Source organism: Alligator sinensis, unplaced genomic scaffold, assembly GCF_000455745.1.
Source record: "Alligator sinensis unplaced genomic scaffold, ASM45574v1 scaffold26_1, whole genome shotgun sequence".
Classification (NCBI taxonomy): Eukaryota; Metazoa; Chordata; order Crocodylia; family Alligatoridae; genus Alligator; species Alligator sinensis.
The window spans coordinates 587,591-603,041 of NW_005842448.1; the positions used below are offsets into that span (position 1 = coordinate 587,591).

The 15,451-nt window shown below is 39.0% G+C and overlaps 1 protein-coding gene across 1 annotated transcript in view; it reads left to right on the forward strand.

Annotated features, from left to right (window-relative positions):
• CADM2 (cell adhesion molecule 2) overlaps positions 1 to 15,451 on the forward strand; it is a 274,783-nt gene that overhangs the window by 184,301 nt on the left and 75,031 nt on the right. The window contains exon 8 of the mRNA XM_014523118.2: positions 13,261 to 13,380. Within this exon, the coding sequence (XP_014378604.2) occupies positions 13,261 to 13,380 (120 nt within the window). The remainder of the gene's footprint in view (positions 1 to 13,260; positions 13,381 to 15,451) is intronic.

Sequence of the window (15,451 nt, forward strand, 5' to 3'; positions counted from 1 at the left end):
GCCAGTCTTCTGTTATATTTCCCGCTCTTTCATCACTTTAAGATAGTTTGCTCCTGCACCCTTAATACAGCCTCCTTAAAGTACAGCGATCACTCCTGGATTACCTTTCTTTTCAGACTTGCTTTGCAGAAATTCTGTGCCCAGTTGCCTGGGTTTGTTAAACTCTGCTTTCCTGAAGTCCAGGTTCTTCTGTCCGCTGCTCTCCTTCCTTCCTTTCCTTAGGATCTTGAAGTCTGTTATTTAATGGTTTGTTGTCACTTGAGTTACCTTCATATTCTCAACCAGTCCCTCCCTGTTTGTGAGCAGCAAGTTGGGAAGGGCTTCCCCTATAATTAGCCTCTCCACCATTTATACCAAAATTATACCAACCGACTCCAAGAACTTGGTGGACTTCCTGTGCACCCAAGTGTTTCCCTCCTGAAACATTTCATGGTAATTGAAGTCCCTGTGAGACCTATGCCCTGTGATTTGGAAACTTCTTTGTCTACCTCTTTCTCATTGTTTGGTAGCTTATAGCAGAGGCCCATGGTGACATTCCCCCATTGTTCTCCTCTCTGACCTTTACACAGAAGCTTTCAACAGGCCTATCTTCTCCCTTCATGCTGCACCTCAAAACACTTTTACATGTCCTTTATATGTATGACAACACCCCCTCCTTTTTCTCCTGCCTATCCTTCCTGAACAATTTATATTGATTCTTAACAGTACTCTATTCTTATGAACTACCTCATCACATCTCTGTTATCTCAGTGACATCATAATTCCATAATTACAACGTATAATTATAGTAAATTACAGGATGTGTATACATTCTGCTACCTTATGTTTCTCAGGGAGGATAGAAGTAATAGCCACAAGAAGATAAATCATCAGTCTGTTGTATCCATTTAGCCTTAACTTGTCTCAGTAAGAGAGAAAAAAATATAGAAAAGAATGTCTCTGGTCTCTTCTCATCCTGGTCTCTTTGTCCCTCCAGGTACAAATCTGACTAAGGCTTTTCTGAATTTTCTGCACAGAAGGAGCCATAGGTAATTCTGACAAGGACTGTCATCTAGGTTCAAGGTGGTTTGGTGTCTGATTTGTACCATCCATTGTCATTTTTCTGAACATGTTCTCAAAGGTCACCTGCTGATATTGATCTTTTTTGACATTTTAATTTGAATGTATTTTGAAGACACTTGAAAGGATGAATTACCTGTTTTAACTGTAGTTATCTTGAAAAAAATATTAAAATTACTATTTTTATGATGATATAACATTCATCAAAAACCTAGAATACCTAAGTAGTATGGAATACTATACTTCTAGAGACAAGTCCTGACAGCCTTATTCATACTTTACAATAGTTGGTCCACATGCATTACCAGTTATTTTTCAAGTTAGAATCTGCAGCTTTAAGCTAATTCTATTACTTTCCTCTTTAACATAGTACTGTATACATTATATATAACGTTGAATGAGGCCTTGAATTGGGACTCAGGAAAACTGGGCTAAATTTTTAGCTTAGAAAAATTCTTAGGTAGGGATTCAAGACTTTTTGAACTAGTGACTTCAAACTTTCTTTTGAACTATTTTTACACTTTTATTATCAAACTTTCAATTGTCTATGATTTCAACTTATACAGACATGTAAAACTCCTTGTGATCTATGAACCCACTCTTGACCACTTACAATTGCTTCATTGACCACTGGAAACCACTGATTTAAGACAAGTCATTAATTTCTTCTGTGTTTCAGTTCTCTTTCTGTAAACTGGGTGTGGTACTACTTTTTTACTCTCTCTCGTTTTGAGGTTTTTTATTTTATTTGTCAGTTCTTAGTTCTTAGTTTATCTACTGCCAATGGAGTCCTAAACAAAGTCCTCTTCTCATTCCTGTAATTCATATTATAGAGGTCTAATTGAAATACTATAGGTCTAATTGTGAGTAACCCCAAATATGAATTGATATAATGTTGTCTGCAATTACTGAATAGTTCCTGTAAAGATAATCATGCAATTCCTTAAAGTTGAAACTTTGATTTAAAAAAAAAATCTTTTCTTACCATGGAAGTTTTACCTAATTTCATCTTGACACAATTTACATGCTTTATTAAGTTTCTATGACAATGTACAGTGATATATGTTATATAATAAAAGCCTACGTCTGTCTGTCTGTCTGTAACACTTTATTCACATGCTGATTGGCTGACAAACAGCCAATCAGAGTGCAAAGAAGTATTCTGACAGAAGATAGCCTGCTGCCATGATGGTGGGGACACAGGGGATGGAGCAGGAGGGGGGCGAGGCCAGCACAGCTGGCCTTGCTCCCCTGCTGCCCTGCTCCCTGTAGGTAATGTGGGGGTGGGGGAAAGGTCCTGAGCCCAGTGAGGCAGTGGACCTAGCCCCCAAGAAGGGGGAGTGGGCCAGGATGGGGGGGGGGCAGGGCTCTGTCCTCGCCTGCTCCCCTCCCCATCATTCTTGATGGGAAATTGGCGTATGTGTGTGTGTGTAGATATATCTATATATATCTATATCTTTATCTCTATATATAGATATATGTATGTATATAGATATATGTATGTATGAATAAAACTGCAGGTCCATTTCTTGATATCTATCAAGACATGGACCTGCAGTTTTATTCACCATAAAATAAATTCATTCAAAAATGTAATGCATAGACACAGTAAAAAAGTGGAGCTAGAAAAAGCAGAGGTGAGTGAAAACTATTCAGTCTCAGAGCACACATTTGTAGTAATTTGAAATTCATTTAAAATTAAATACTGCAAGAATCCTGACACAAGAAAAAGAACTCTTTTTGTGTTTTGTTTTGTTTTTTTGGAATATTATCTCGGTCTTAAGTTGACATTGGTGGGATATTTTATGTTGTTGACCAATGATAATGTCAAACTAGATTGAGCTCTTGAATATGGGTTCTTCATCATTAAAAAAAACCCCAACTATTTAATAAGTCAGTTTATTTGTGGCATCTTGACAAAGTTAGAACACAATTAAAAATTAAAACACTTCAATACAATACTCATTTTTTTTCTAGGAACATAATTTTGAATGATTATTCATCCAGCAAAAACATAAAACCCCATAGCTGGCCTTATCATAAGATCCCACCCAAATCATTCTTTAATACGCAGCCTGTATACAGACTGACATCCAACCCCTTGTGCCGCAGTGTCAAATAACAATATGAAAACATGAGCTTTGCAGAATGCCAGGAATGCTAGTATGGCATGAACTCTGGTAGACAAAGAAGGAAGTGTGTTCCAGGGACCTTTGCTGCCCATATCTCACTTGTTCATATGAAGAGAGTTTGAGCTGTATAGTACTTTCGTTAATCTCAAATATGACAGAATTGCACAGAGAAAAAAATAGTCCCTTATGTAAGCAGTAACAGCTTTGTTGGTCTAATCCAGTATTTTGGAATTCTCCCCAGAAACTTAGTGGGCACTAGTGTAGCTCTTGGAATTTGATGGTATATGTTTTCCCATGAAACATGCTGCTCAACAAGAAGAGAGCTATACACTGCAATTGATTCAGTTTTCAAATGGTTCCTATATGCAACTCCCTATTAACCATATGTAAAATGCAACCCAGTCTCAAGGAAACAGCTGTAGTAGCATCAACAACTGAACTAAAAAGAAAAAGGCTGTGCTATTCTAGCTAAATGCAGATGGATAATATCTTTTTCATTACTGCCGTTAGCTGAGTTTCCCACAACCAATCTAGAGGATAAGAAAATGCAAGGATTACTTACCAAGTCTTTTGCCAAAACTGTACTACTCTACTGGCTACCATTTTGCTTATCTTACTCAAAATTCTGGTTCACCTCTTCAGCTAGGAGCAGACATTCAAAAGGCTGGAGCCTGAATTGATTCGATCTTTGCTGGTTAGTCTAACCTAGCTAAGCTGAATTGGTTTGTAACTGCACAGACATCCCAGACATGCAGGTATATGCCTGCAGTGGCTCAGTTCTTAACTTATCAACCCACCCTATTCCCATTGCTTTATCTGTAATAGTAATGGCAGCTTTGAATGTCTGTTTCTCCATTTTTCCTATAAACTTCTGCTGATTTCATCCTTTGGATCCATTCTTCATTCCACATCCCCAGTCCTTCCACAAACTCGTCATAATATGCACTTCTGTTGGACTCTTAAAAGAAATCAACCATCAGATTACGGCAAAGTTGTAAAACCATCAGGAACAGTTGACTTTTTTTTTCTTTGTATAGTAAATTGTCTAATTGTATGGCATCATCAAAAACTACTGTGTTGTCCTCATGGTCCCCACCTGCTTTTCTTCATCCTATTAAAAAATTAGATCATGTTTCAAAACTGAATGTGAGATCTTCTGGATAGGAGTTGCGTTTGCAAAGAGACCCTTCTAATCCTAAATAATTTTGATGTTGCAACAGTGCAAAAAATAAATATTAGCATCTAAATACGCAAACCTAATTCTGTTCCCTATGAGTTCAAATAACACGTATAATGTAGAGCAGAAGTGCTGCCATGTGTATGTGTTGTTGTGTTGTGCCATCTTTTATCTCTTCTAAAATAGGAGAGAAGCATTTTATTTTGTTTAGTTTTTATGATAATTTATCTTCTTTCATCTGCTACTGAAATCTAGTGCTTTTAAGATTAGAAAAGACCTATAAAACTTTCAGCTAAAGAGAAGGGAAATATAATTCCTAATTCCTAGCTTCCTTGGAGGAAACAGTAGAATTCAGGATTCTTATATCTCAAACCCTTAACTTTTTCCTCTGTCCCTCACACTACCAAACATTGTTTAATAAAGCCGTAATGAGCTCCCACATCTTATCATTAAAGTGTCTTCCTACAGTTAGTACTGTCTAGAGACACATGAAACTTCTTAGAATCATGGATGTAGTTTATTCTCCTTCTAAACTCTTTTTAGCTAAGCTGTCTGTCTTGCATTATGAACTAATCAGAAGTTAGTCTCCATTTTTATTGTTTAACTAAGGAGCTAGCCCATATCAGGTGTGCATTTTTTTATAATGACTTTCTGTCCATAAGCAAAAATGTCAAGCATATAATTGCCATTTCAAAGTTTCATAAATCTGAATCAATTAGTAAAAATAAAAATTGGGTGGCCTCACATCCATAAGGGTTTATGATCATTCAGTTTTTCAGCTAAGGAGCTGTTGTCACATGACATTCAAACCACATGATGCCTTTGTTCACTGCCAGTTTCTAGGAATAACACTAAATACAGCTCCCTTTGGATTTGAAATCTTGCTAAATAATTCAGTACTACATATTACAGTCTCTGATTAAATTTTGCACAGAGTAGTGAAATTGTTTTCCATATAGGTCATCACTCAGTTCAGCTTAACGCTTAAAGTCTCTTTCATTCTCGCTCAAGAGTACCGCAGGGTCCATCCATCATTATCACTTTGTCTTTAATTTTTCTGTCAGCCTTTGTCAAACTTGAAACAAAAGTCTTTCTGGGCTTTTGTTTTAAATCCATTATTGCCATTGTTGTTTGAATCTTGCTCAATCTTTTTAAAGTACAAGTTGTGTTTTACTAAATAAGTCTAATATTTTTCAGTCGATCAGATCTATCTTATATGTAACCTGTTTAACCAACATAGCAGAACCATCTCACATTTCATTGAAACTGAAGGACAAATAGACAGCCAGATCCTCAATGGATGTAAATGGGCATAGCCTCAGTGACTGAAGTGAATTAATGAATGAATTCTGTTTTACTGAGCAGAACTCTGCTCAGTACAGGAAAAGGAAGGTACCAGGGACCTTTATTTTTGCTTCCTGATTTTCAGGATCAGGCTGTCCCTACCCATGCTTACAGCTGCTGCAACACAGCTGTATATTCTGACACAAAGTCTTAATGGATAATCCTTGGCTCCCTCTACACATTACGCTCAAGGCATGATTAACCAGTTAATCAGACCTTAAGTGGTAACCCAGGCACAGGTCTAATTAAATTAATGCCATGATAAAAAGAGGAATGAACTACAAAGTTATTCCACAAAATATGTGTAATAACTTTGAAACTACTTCCTATCATGCCACTAATTGAATGTGTGCCTAGGCACTCCTGTAGTTGGAAGCCCCTTCAGCTGATTGGAGCTCTCAGCTGGGAGGGCCCATGTGCACCCCTGAGCCTGGGACCTTCCAGCTGACAGGTCTTTCAGCTGCTGGGGCCCCATGCACCCCGACACCTGAGAGACCACAACAGCTGCAATCTCCTAGCCAGGGAGGGCCCCACACACCCCTTTTGCTGGGAGATTGAAGTAGCTGGGATCTCTAAGCCATGGGGGCACTCCATGCATACCTATGGCTAGGAGACCACAGCTGCTGCAGTTTCCCAGCTGCAGGGGAGCATGGGGTGCTCCATGGCTGGGGCACCATAGCAGCTCCTATGGCTAGGATCCTGGGTTAGGTGTTGGAGCTTCCAGCCATGGGAGTATGGTGAACCCCTACAGCAGGAAGCCCTATTAGCTGACCTGGTCTCCCAACTGGGGAAGCTTGCTTCTTGCTGGTACAGGTGGAGCCCCAGATCATCAACAAGGCACAGTGGGATCTAATGTGTGATCCACACGTAGCACCTCCTACTAGATATGTGTGGTATGGCAGGAGGTGCAGCTATGTGGATCATACATTAGATTCCATCGCACCTTTATCTGTACATGTTGAGGAGCTCCTTAAAGCAGTGAATGGAAGAAGGTCCACTTCCTTTGTCTGTACTACAGCCACCTGACAATGACAGTAATGCAACAAAAGGGAGTCCCCCCACCAATAAAGGAATTCTCTGCTGGGCATTTGCAGTTAGGCTGTGGCACCTCTGTAGCTCCCAAGAGATACAAAGGACCATTACTTGGTTTGATAATATGACCCTGGGGTTGTCAACTGACCAGAGGGGTACATGTACCCCTGGGGGTACTTGAGAAGGCCCTAGGGGGTTACACGTGGATGGGCAGGGACAGAGTACCATCACGCACCATCCCACTCTGCCAGATAGGCGCCACCCGCCTGGTTGGCTCTGGGGGTCTGGCTGCTGGGGGTACACTGATCCAAAAAGGTTGAAAACCCTTCATATAACCAATTCATTTAAAATGGTATGGTAGAACCTATCCAGGTTCTACTGTTTGAAACTGGTTGATTTTCACACCACTTAATTCACAGTGGATAGCTGAATTAAGTACAAGCTATTCAGCTGTTCATTGCAGCTTTTACTTCAAATGGTGCTATTTCTCCAGCTCATCAGCAGTCCAAAATAGCTTTTCAGTGAAGTGGCCCTTCTTCCAGCAAGCAGCTGAAGCTCCTCAGCACACCATGCACCTGGTTGCTGCAGCTCTGGTGGTTCACAAGCCCTCACATTTGCAGGCAGGTAGGGAACCTAACTCTACAAAGTAGCCAGGTTCTACTGTATTATACAATTCATAGGAATATATTTATATAATAAAACAGAGACTAGAGTAGGGGTGGCCAACCTGCAGCACAAGTGCCACAAGTGGCATGGGCAGCCTCTGTGTATGGCACATAGTAGATCAGGGAGGGGCAGGCAGCAGACAGTGCAGGAAGTGGAAAGCCAAGCAGGAGATCAGGCAGAGGATGGAGATTGAAGTGGCACACAGGAGGGTACAGAGCTAACGTGTGGCACGCCAGCCAAAAAAGGTTGGCCCCCACGGAACTATAAGTAGCAGCCTGCCAGTATGTGACAAATGGCACAATTTTTGCCCATAAATCTTTAACAGTTTAGTTCTTTACAAGCTCTTTAAGTTAGCTGTATTTTAGCAGTAGCAAGGGTATTACAGTAGGTGATGAAGGAAGTTCTAAAATAAGTACATCATTCCAATTAATGACAAGGAATCTTTGTTCTCTTTTGTTGCATTGTATCTTTGAAAAACACAGGTAAATTATGCAGAACTATGACATTGTTAGAGCTCAGTGTGTTCATTTCTACAAAAGGAATATTTTATTTTAAAAAGTGCAGTATAGGGCTGCATACATGTCTGCATTAATCAATAAAATATTAGTTAACCAACTATACAAGTATAGATTGAATAAATGAAGTAATAGAACATATTCCAACTCAGTGGTAGTAGAGGGAGGAATCGAATTTTAGTAACATAGTCATGTATGTTTACTACATGATATTTACTATAGTCATGTATAGCTTTGATTGAGTTTGCATCAGTCGCGACTGCCTGAGACTAGAAGGTCCATCACGCTAATGTGCTTAAAGCTTCTGTCGTCAGCAGTACTCCTGGCAATGACATAACTAACATTTATGTTTGGCCATCTGTGGCTGTATCCAGATGACCAGGGGTGTGAACTTGCAGTGGCACAAATAGTAGCGGCACAAATTTATCCTGCTCCCTTGTGCTTCAGCACACACCCCTACACATGCCCCTTGTTATGGGACGTATTGTCCTGCGGTGGACAAACTGCCTATGTCCAGTTCTTCCTGACTCCCAGCCAGGCTCCATGTGCTCTGGCCCAGCCAGCTATAGCCCAGCCAGACCCTGCACTCTAGCCAACCAGGGAGCAGCCCGCTGAGACAGGGGAGCAGCCAGCCCAGGGTTTTCTGCTCCCCTGTCTTGAGGTACACTGTGCTCCAGAAAGCCACTCCACTTCCTGGGCTACCTACTCCCCTGTCTCTGTGTTTGTCCTGGTGCACACTATTTTCATGTGCTATGTGCTGCTTTTTTCCCCACGGTTCTTTTTTGCTACTGGGAAATCCTGGTAGCAAATTTTGTCCCCATGCTACAAATTAGCAGTGCCATACATGGTTTAACATGCAATGTGTGCAATTTGTGACACCACAAAAGAGGTTTGTGGTGCCATAAATCACATATGTCTGCATGTGGCCTGTGACTCCCAGCCTGAATGACTTCTTTATACCAGGGTTGTATAGGAACAGAATGAGGTTCAAACTCAAACTTCTGGAACTGTAGCAAGGCATCTTAACCACTCTACTACCCTGGCCCTCAGACATGATTCTTGGTTAAAAGTTGTTCCCAAACTCTGTAACCTGAGATGGTCATAATGACCCCGGCGTGAGATTTATAACAACGACAACAAAATCATATTATTGCTTGAACAAGAAGGCCTTCTGTACCTCTTGCTAGAAAATTCCAGGGTCAGGAAGTTGAGGAACGTCTAACTCAAACACTCTTTTGCTCAAGAGAGAGACACAAAACTATTCTATTAAGATATTTGCTGACAAAAGAATAGGACAGTGCTATCTAATCCCTTTTATAGTGTAACTCTAAGATTTAATGTGTCTACATAGATGTAAATAGGTAGCTTTTAATGTTATGAGAAATTAAGTAACATATTTGTGTCCTAAAATTAAAAAAAAATCACAAGTTAGTCCTCCAGAACCAGAAACCATAAAATGCTGTTCCTGTTGCCTACATGTAAAGCAATAGACTTCAATGTATCAAGTTAAAAACACACTGAGTATGTCTACATGAAACACTTTACTGAGCAATAGAGCTAGTTACTGCATAGTAAGCGTCCTCGTCTACACGTGCAAACACTTACTGCACAGTAGTTGGCTGTAATCATGAGTAAATTTGCTACCTGCAAATATAAGTATTAAATTTACTCATGATTTGTAACTGCAGTAGTGCATGTGTAGATGTCTGACTGGGAGCAAATGTGCCCCTGGGCAGCAGCAGGCAGGAGATTACTCCCTGCCCCAGGAGCTGTTTGCTGCCAGGATGGGCTATGTGATCCTTGCCTGTGGTCACAGGGCTAGCTCTGCAGTCTCAGAGATAGTGGTGGGAGATAAGGATCTCCCTGCGCCGGCTCCGTGACCGCAGAGCTGGTGCTGAGAGATAAGGATTTCCCAGCCTGAGTCCTGCAACCACCGGGCTCAGGCTGGTAGATAAGGATCTTCCATCCCTGCGATCAGTGTTGGGGCTGGGAGCTCCTTGCTGCTGGGGCAGAAGGACATTGTCTCCACCCAGGCTCTGGTGGCAGAGCATGCCTGGCAACAGGCAGCTTCTGGGGGCAGGGGCAATGTCCCAGCCCCTGCCAGGAGGCAGCTGTCTCCTGGTCCCTGGGCTAGTGCCCAGGAAGAGCCTAGAGCTCCCCCTGGCTGCTGCAAGAGACAGTTGCATGGCCATAGGGAGTGGGAGCAGTCTGCCTCTAGGAGCAGCAAATATGCTTCTGCATCCCTGCTTGTGTAGATACATGTCCAGGAGCATTTATTTTAGAGTAGCTTACTTGAGAGTAAACTGAATTTAGGACTGAGATACTTCTGAAAATGTTATTCTTCATCACAGCTATGCTGTGATTTGAGGACAAAATGCAGCCTACAGAATTTTCAAATGAGTCATTTTCAATTTCTATAAAAAATGATATTTAGTTTCTAATATGAAAATGAAAACATGTATATCATGTCAGAGAACCATGCTCGGGGAATATAGTGAAACACACCCCACCCACTCCATACACCCTAAGATGGGTATAAAGTGCAAAGCTCTCTCAGGTCACCCCCTAGTGGGGTCCTCAGATATTTTAGATGTATCCTCACTGTGCAATATGAGCGTTGATGTACTAAATAAGTGACAATACCATGCAAAGCTGGTGAACATCATTAGCAAGACCTAGATGTTTCTAGAATCTTGAGAAGATTGAGATGTACCTGAGTATTTCTGTTAAAAAATAACATATCTTCTCTTCATCCAGTCTCGTTCCTGGTCGCTAATTCAGCATATGAGTTGCATTCTTCCAGTAACTGCAAAGAATGGGCAAAGCTGATCAACTGTTGATTTATTTTGTTATAAGAAAAAGCAAGAATAAGTCAACGTTGTGTATTTATTTTTACTTTATGAATTGATACATTAATTTGAGTTTTTAGTCTGGTGTTTGGTGTCTTAAAGCCTGGATATTCTTGTTCTGGACACTAATTTTTTAATAGTCTAAAGTTTAGGGTTTTTTCTCTATGGGATCAGCAGCTATTAACCTTATAGTTAATATTTTTTTATTAACCTTATTCCATCAATATTGTAACATTGAAGTGTCCTAGTGTTAAGTAACAAGCATTAGTTATGTAGTTAGGATATAAGAAGGATGTACTTTTTAAATCTGAAAGATTGACAGGACATTTTCAGACGGTAGGAGGAACTAACATATGAAGGACTCCTGAATCCATGGGTAACAAATAGTACATGGTAATCTCAATAGAGCAATGTAGGAACATTGTGAACAAGTTTGTTAGAAAAGTATAAATGCAATTGACAAAAGTTAGCTATTGCCATTTACTACATCCTGTAGTATTTAGATATGATACCACAGCAAGTGTAAGTTTTGTAACTTCTATGTATAAGGTGGAAGGTGTATAAGGTGGAAGGTGCAGACTCGAGAATGAAATGCAGCATTTTTTCAATATATCATTCTTTGCACTAACTCTATACATTATGCATTTTTTTTATCCTATTTGATATGATTTTTTTCCCAAAATGCTTTTCTAAAAAGAAGTTTCTTTTGGGGGGAAATAATTGTATTAATCAAAGCATGTATTTTTTTAGCATGTTCATTCATTTATAATGCTCGTTAAAATTAGTTTTGTTTAATTATCATGACAGTCGCACTCCAGGCAGTATTACAATTTTTTTCTTAATGACTAATGTGACTACACTGTCTTTTTGAAAAGCCTGTCTTAATTTTGCTAGCTCGGGAATATTTCCTACTGGAGAACAGGTGTAAACATCAGTGCACAAAAGATGAAAGGGTGATCTCATGCAGTTATCTGATAGCTTCTGAAGTGGAAAATTCTGCAAGTATAGATTCTGCAAAAAATAATGGTGCTCTACATCGTAGGCAGATGAACAGAGAAAAGTTTGGGTGACTCATAGGTGTTAACTGACAGAATGACAGGGAAACATTTTTAAATGGCAAAACAATCTGTCATCCAGCCTGAAAACAATGCAAGCACATTAAATCAAAACTAAGGATGATAATTAGTCAATGCTGAACTTAAGAAACCTGTTCTTGAACTGTCTCTCCCTTAGGGCCCAAAGCTATGAAAAGTTGAGCTGCCTCAGTTCCCAATGACTTTACTAGGAAGTGATGATGTTCAGTGACAATTATCATCAGTTAAATCTCTTTCAGCAACATGACAAGACAGACTGTGGGCCAGTTTCTGATCTCTTAACTACACTGGGTTACATCTTGCTTCAAAAGCGACCCCAGTGAACTCAGTCATGCTGTGTATGGAACATGGATATTGTTCACCATAAGGGTATCAAAAGTGTGGTGTAGGTGATCTGTGCCAGATGCTTTTAAGTTCCTTATTAAAGTGTTTCTCTCACTTTTTCTTCCTTTTTTCTTATTTACAGTCTGTTTGTAGACCAAGAACCCTGATCTTTATTGATTAGGCAGTGCAGATCCAAATACTTTTGCTACATCCATTTATTGCCTTCCATTTATTTAAAACCTTCCCTTCAAAGAATTTTGGTTATGGGTTGATATTGCATTGGTACTGTAGAGTGGCATTTACAGTATTTACATAGAGACAGAGATTTTGTAAGCTTATTTTGCACCCCTTCTGACTTCTGCACACCCATGTAGAAATAAAATTAATGAATTTCCCAAATGTTGGGTTCCAAATGAAATATAGTAGGGGTTATTAGATACTTATGGATATGAACGATGATTAAAAAATACATCTTTGCCAGCTGATTAAGGTAAGGATTTTGAAATGTATTCTGCTCTGAATCACAGCAGACAACTGTCTTAAATGTGTGGGAAGAAGACAAGCAAACTGAAAAAAGCAGCTTTTAGAGTTAGTAGCAATTTTCCCCTTTTTCCTTCCATCGAGTCTGTCTGAAAGTGGGTGTGTTTAACATACAGCCATTTCTCGTTAACACGTGTCTGTTTATTTTAGCGTTTTTTTTTCATCTCCCACTCTGACACAGCATGTTTCATCTATATTTGGTTTCTATTATATGAGACATTTAAAATGGCTCAGTGAAGAAATGGATTCTTGTCACTTAAATATTCACTCTTCTGATCCTTGGAAACTTTATCATTTTAACAATGTTTTACATTCTGGCCCCTGAAAGTTTGATTATAAAAGCAGAGAGTGATATAAGGTCAAGAATTTCAAGTACAGGTACAGTGTTGTCCCTGTAATAATCTGTGTTAATCATGTTTTAATTTATACATTTTTTCTACATACTTGTATTTACAATTTGAACCATTGTTATGCTTCTCCTTTGTTAGCATGATATGATTTTATTTTATATTTTTTTCCACTCACCAGATGTTTCCAACACTTTGCTTCCCATCACTGTCATCCCCTCCCTTACCACTGCAACAGTCACAACCACTGTAGCCTTAACAACCAGCACAGCCCCATCGGCAACAGCCATCAGCACCAGAGGTACAGTATACTTCTTTGTTATGGCCTGAGAAACACATTACAAATAGGATATTCTAGGTTTTAAAACTCTTTAAAGGGAATAGAAATGCTAAAGATAAAATTTGAACATTTTGACTCATGACATGCTTGTATGAAGTAAAAGTAATCCACATGACAGTAGTTAATGTGGTGAAAAAAAGGTTTACTAAAGTACTGATCATTCTTGTTCTAGTGATATGTATGTAAACTTTGGCAGGGTGCCTTACTTGTATACATTTGTCCTTTTTAATGTTTTAAATTTGATAACTTTATGTTAAAAATATAGTATTTTAAAATAAACATAGTTTATTAATTAATTTTGGTGTTAATGAAGGCAAATATCTTAGGTTTGCAATTGCTGTAGAAGTAATCCCACTTGATATAAAATGGAGATCATGCTATTTCACTCTTGTTAATCTAATTTTGTCTTAATCTTCCTAAAACTGTATTTTAAGAAAATTGTTCTGGTACTGTTCTGTCCCCTCCTGGGTAGTTCCAAGGCTGATTTTGATTCACTTGGTCCCATATACTGTGGATACTCTATATGTATATGTCATAATATATGTCATATTTAACAAATTAATATCCCCTCTCGCTAAAGAGCAGTCTTCGTGTGTTTTTAAAAATGGAGACAACCTCCAAGTCAAAAGTGGAAGGAGGCACTGATGACTAAAAGAGAAGGAAATACATTTAAATACTCCAAGGACATAACCCTATAATAAGCTATAAACCTCTCAGAAAAGCTAGGACAAAGTTTTAGTAACCTTTCCCTCTAGAAGCCTTGTCATGATAAATACATGAAGAACTGTCTGTCTTGGAAGAATAGGATATTTTCCTGAACGTGTCTGTTGTATAAAGTTTAGACCTACCAGACAATGGTATAAGTAGTGATTTCATTAAGAGTAAATTCATATTTTAGTACTTTGACCTCTGCATGAAATTAAACCAGCCTAAAATCTTAAAATATTGTTTTATTTATTAAACAGTGCTGGGTAGTGTGAAAATATGTCACCTTCTTAATGAGAAGAGATAGGAGAAAACACTACAAGAATGCTTACCAACTGAAACGAAGGGAGATGCAAACAACAGCAGCAGCAAAGTGCTAGATGACCATCTACTAGTTTGAAATGTGAAATATTAGAAAGTGGAAGTTTCCTATAGAAGGAGCATTCTACAGCATGGTAGTGATCATCAACATGTTCAGTATAAAGAAATGTGTTTTAGGGAATGTGACTAGTCATCCTATCTTTTTGAGGGCCGAGGCATTTTTATTTTTAAGGTTAGCTTATGATGTTTGGAAATTGCTTTGGGTACCTGTACACACGCTCTGGGGTTGGGGTGGGGGGGGATGCATTAATTAGTAACTCTCCGGAGCCTTCAGCATCTTGTGTATTTAGTATTCAACAAGCTTTAGTTAAACCACCCCCTCTGCCATTTTGAAATGTGGGAATGCTGAATAAAAGACACTGCAGTATGCTGGAGTGTTCTGATTAGAACGCTCCAGCAGACTCGAGAATCTAATCAGAATGTATCAGAGCACATGTAAAAGTACGCTTTACGCTCTTGTTATTCTGCAGATGTAATAACTGAGATACAGTTTAGAAATTGTATATTTACAATTGTTACATAGGCATACTGTTACCTTTTAAGATATTGTACTGTAGAAGCTCACTCTCTCTCTGGCTTCTTGAAGTGCTAATTTTGATTGTTCAAGTGCATCATGTCATGGAATGGAGTCAGGAGAAAACATTCTTCTAAGCTTCAGTTCTAGTATATAATAGATTATTAAATCTGATGTCAGAAGGGCAGGGAGAAACTAGCTGAAAATCTAAAGGTGAGAGGTAATTTGGATGAAAGTGATCACAAAATGATAGAGTTCATTATTGTTAGAAAATATTGGAAGGAGAAAAGCAGAATAAGAACAGTGGTCTTCAGAAAAGCAAATTCAAGGAACTGGTAGAAAGGCTTTCTTGGAAGGGAATTCTAAAGAGAAAATAGAAGTACAGGAAAGCTGATGTTTACTGAGACAATAGCAAACTATCTTCATGTAGGG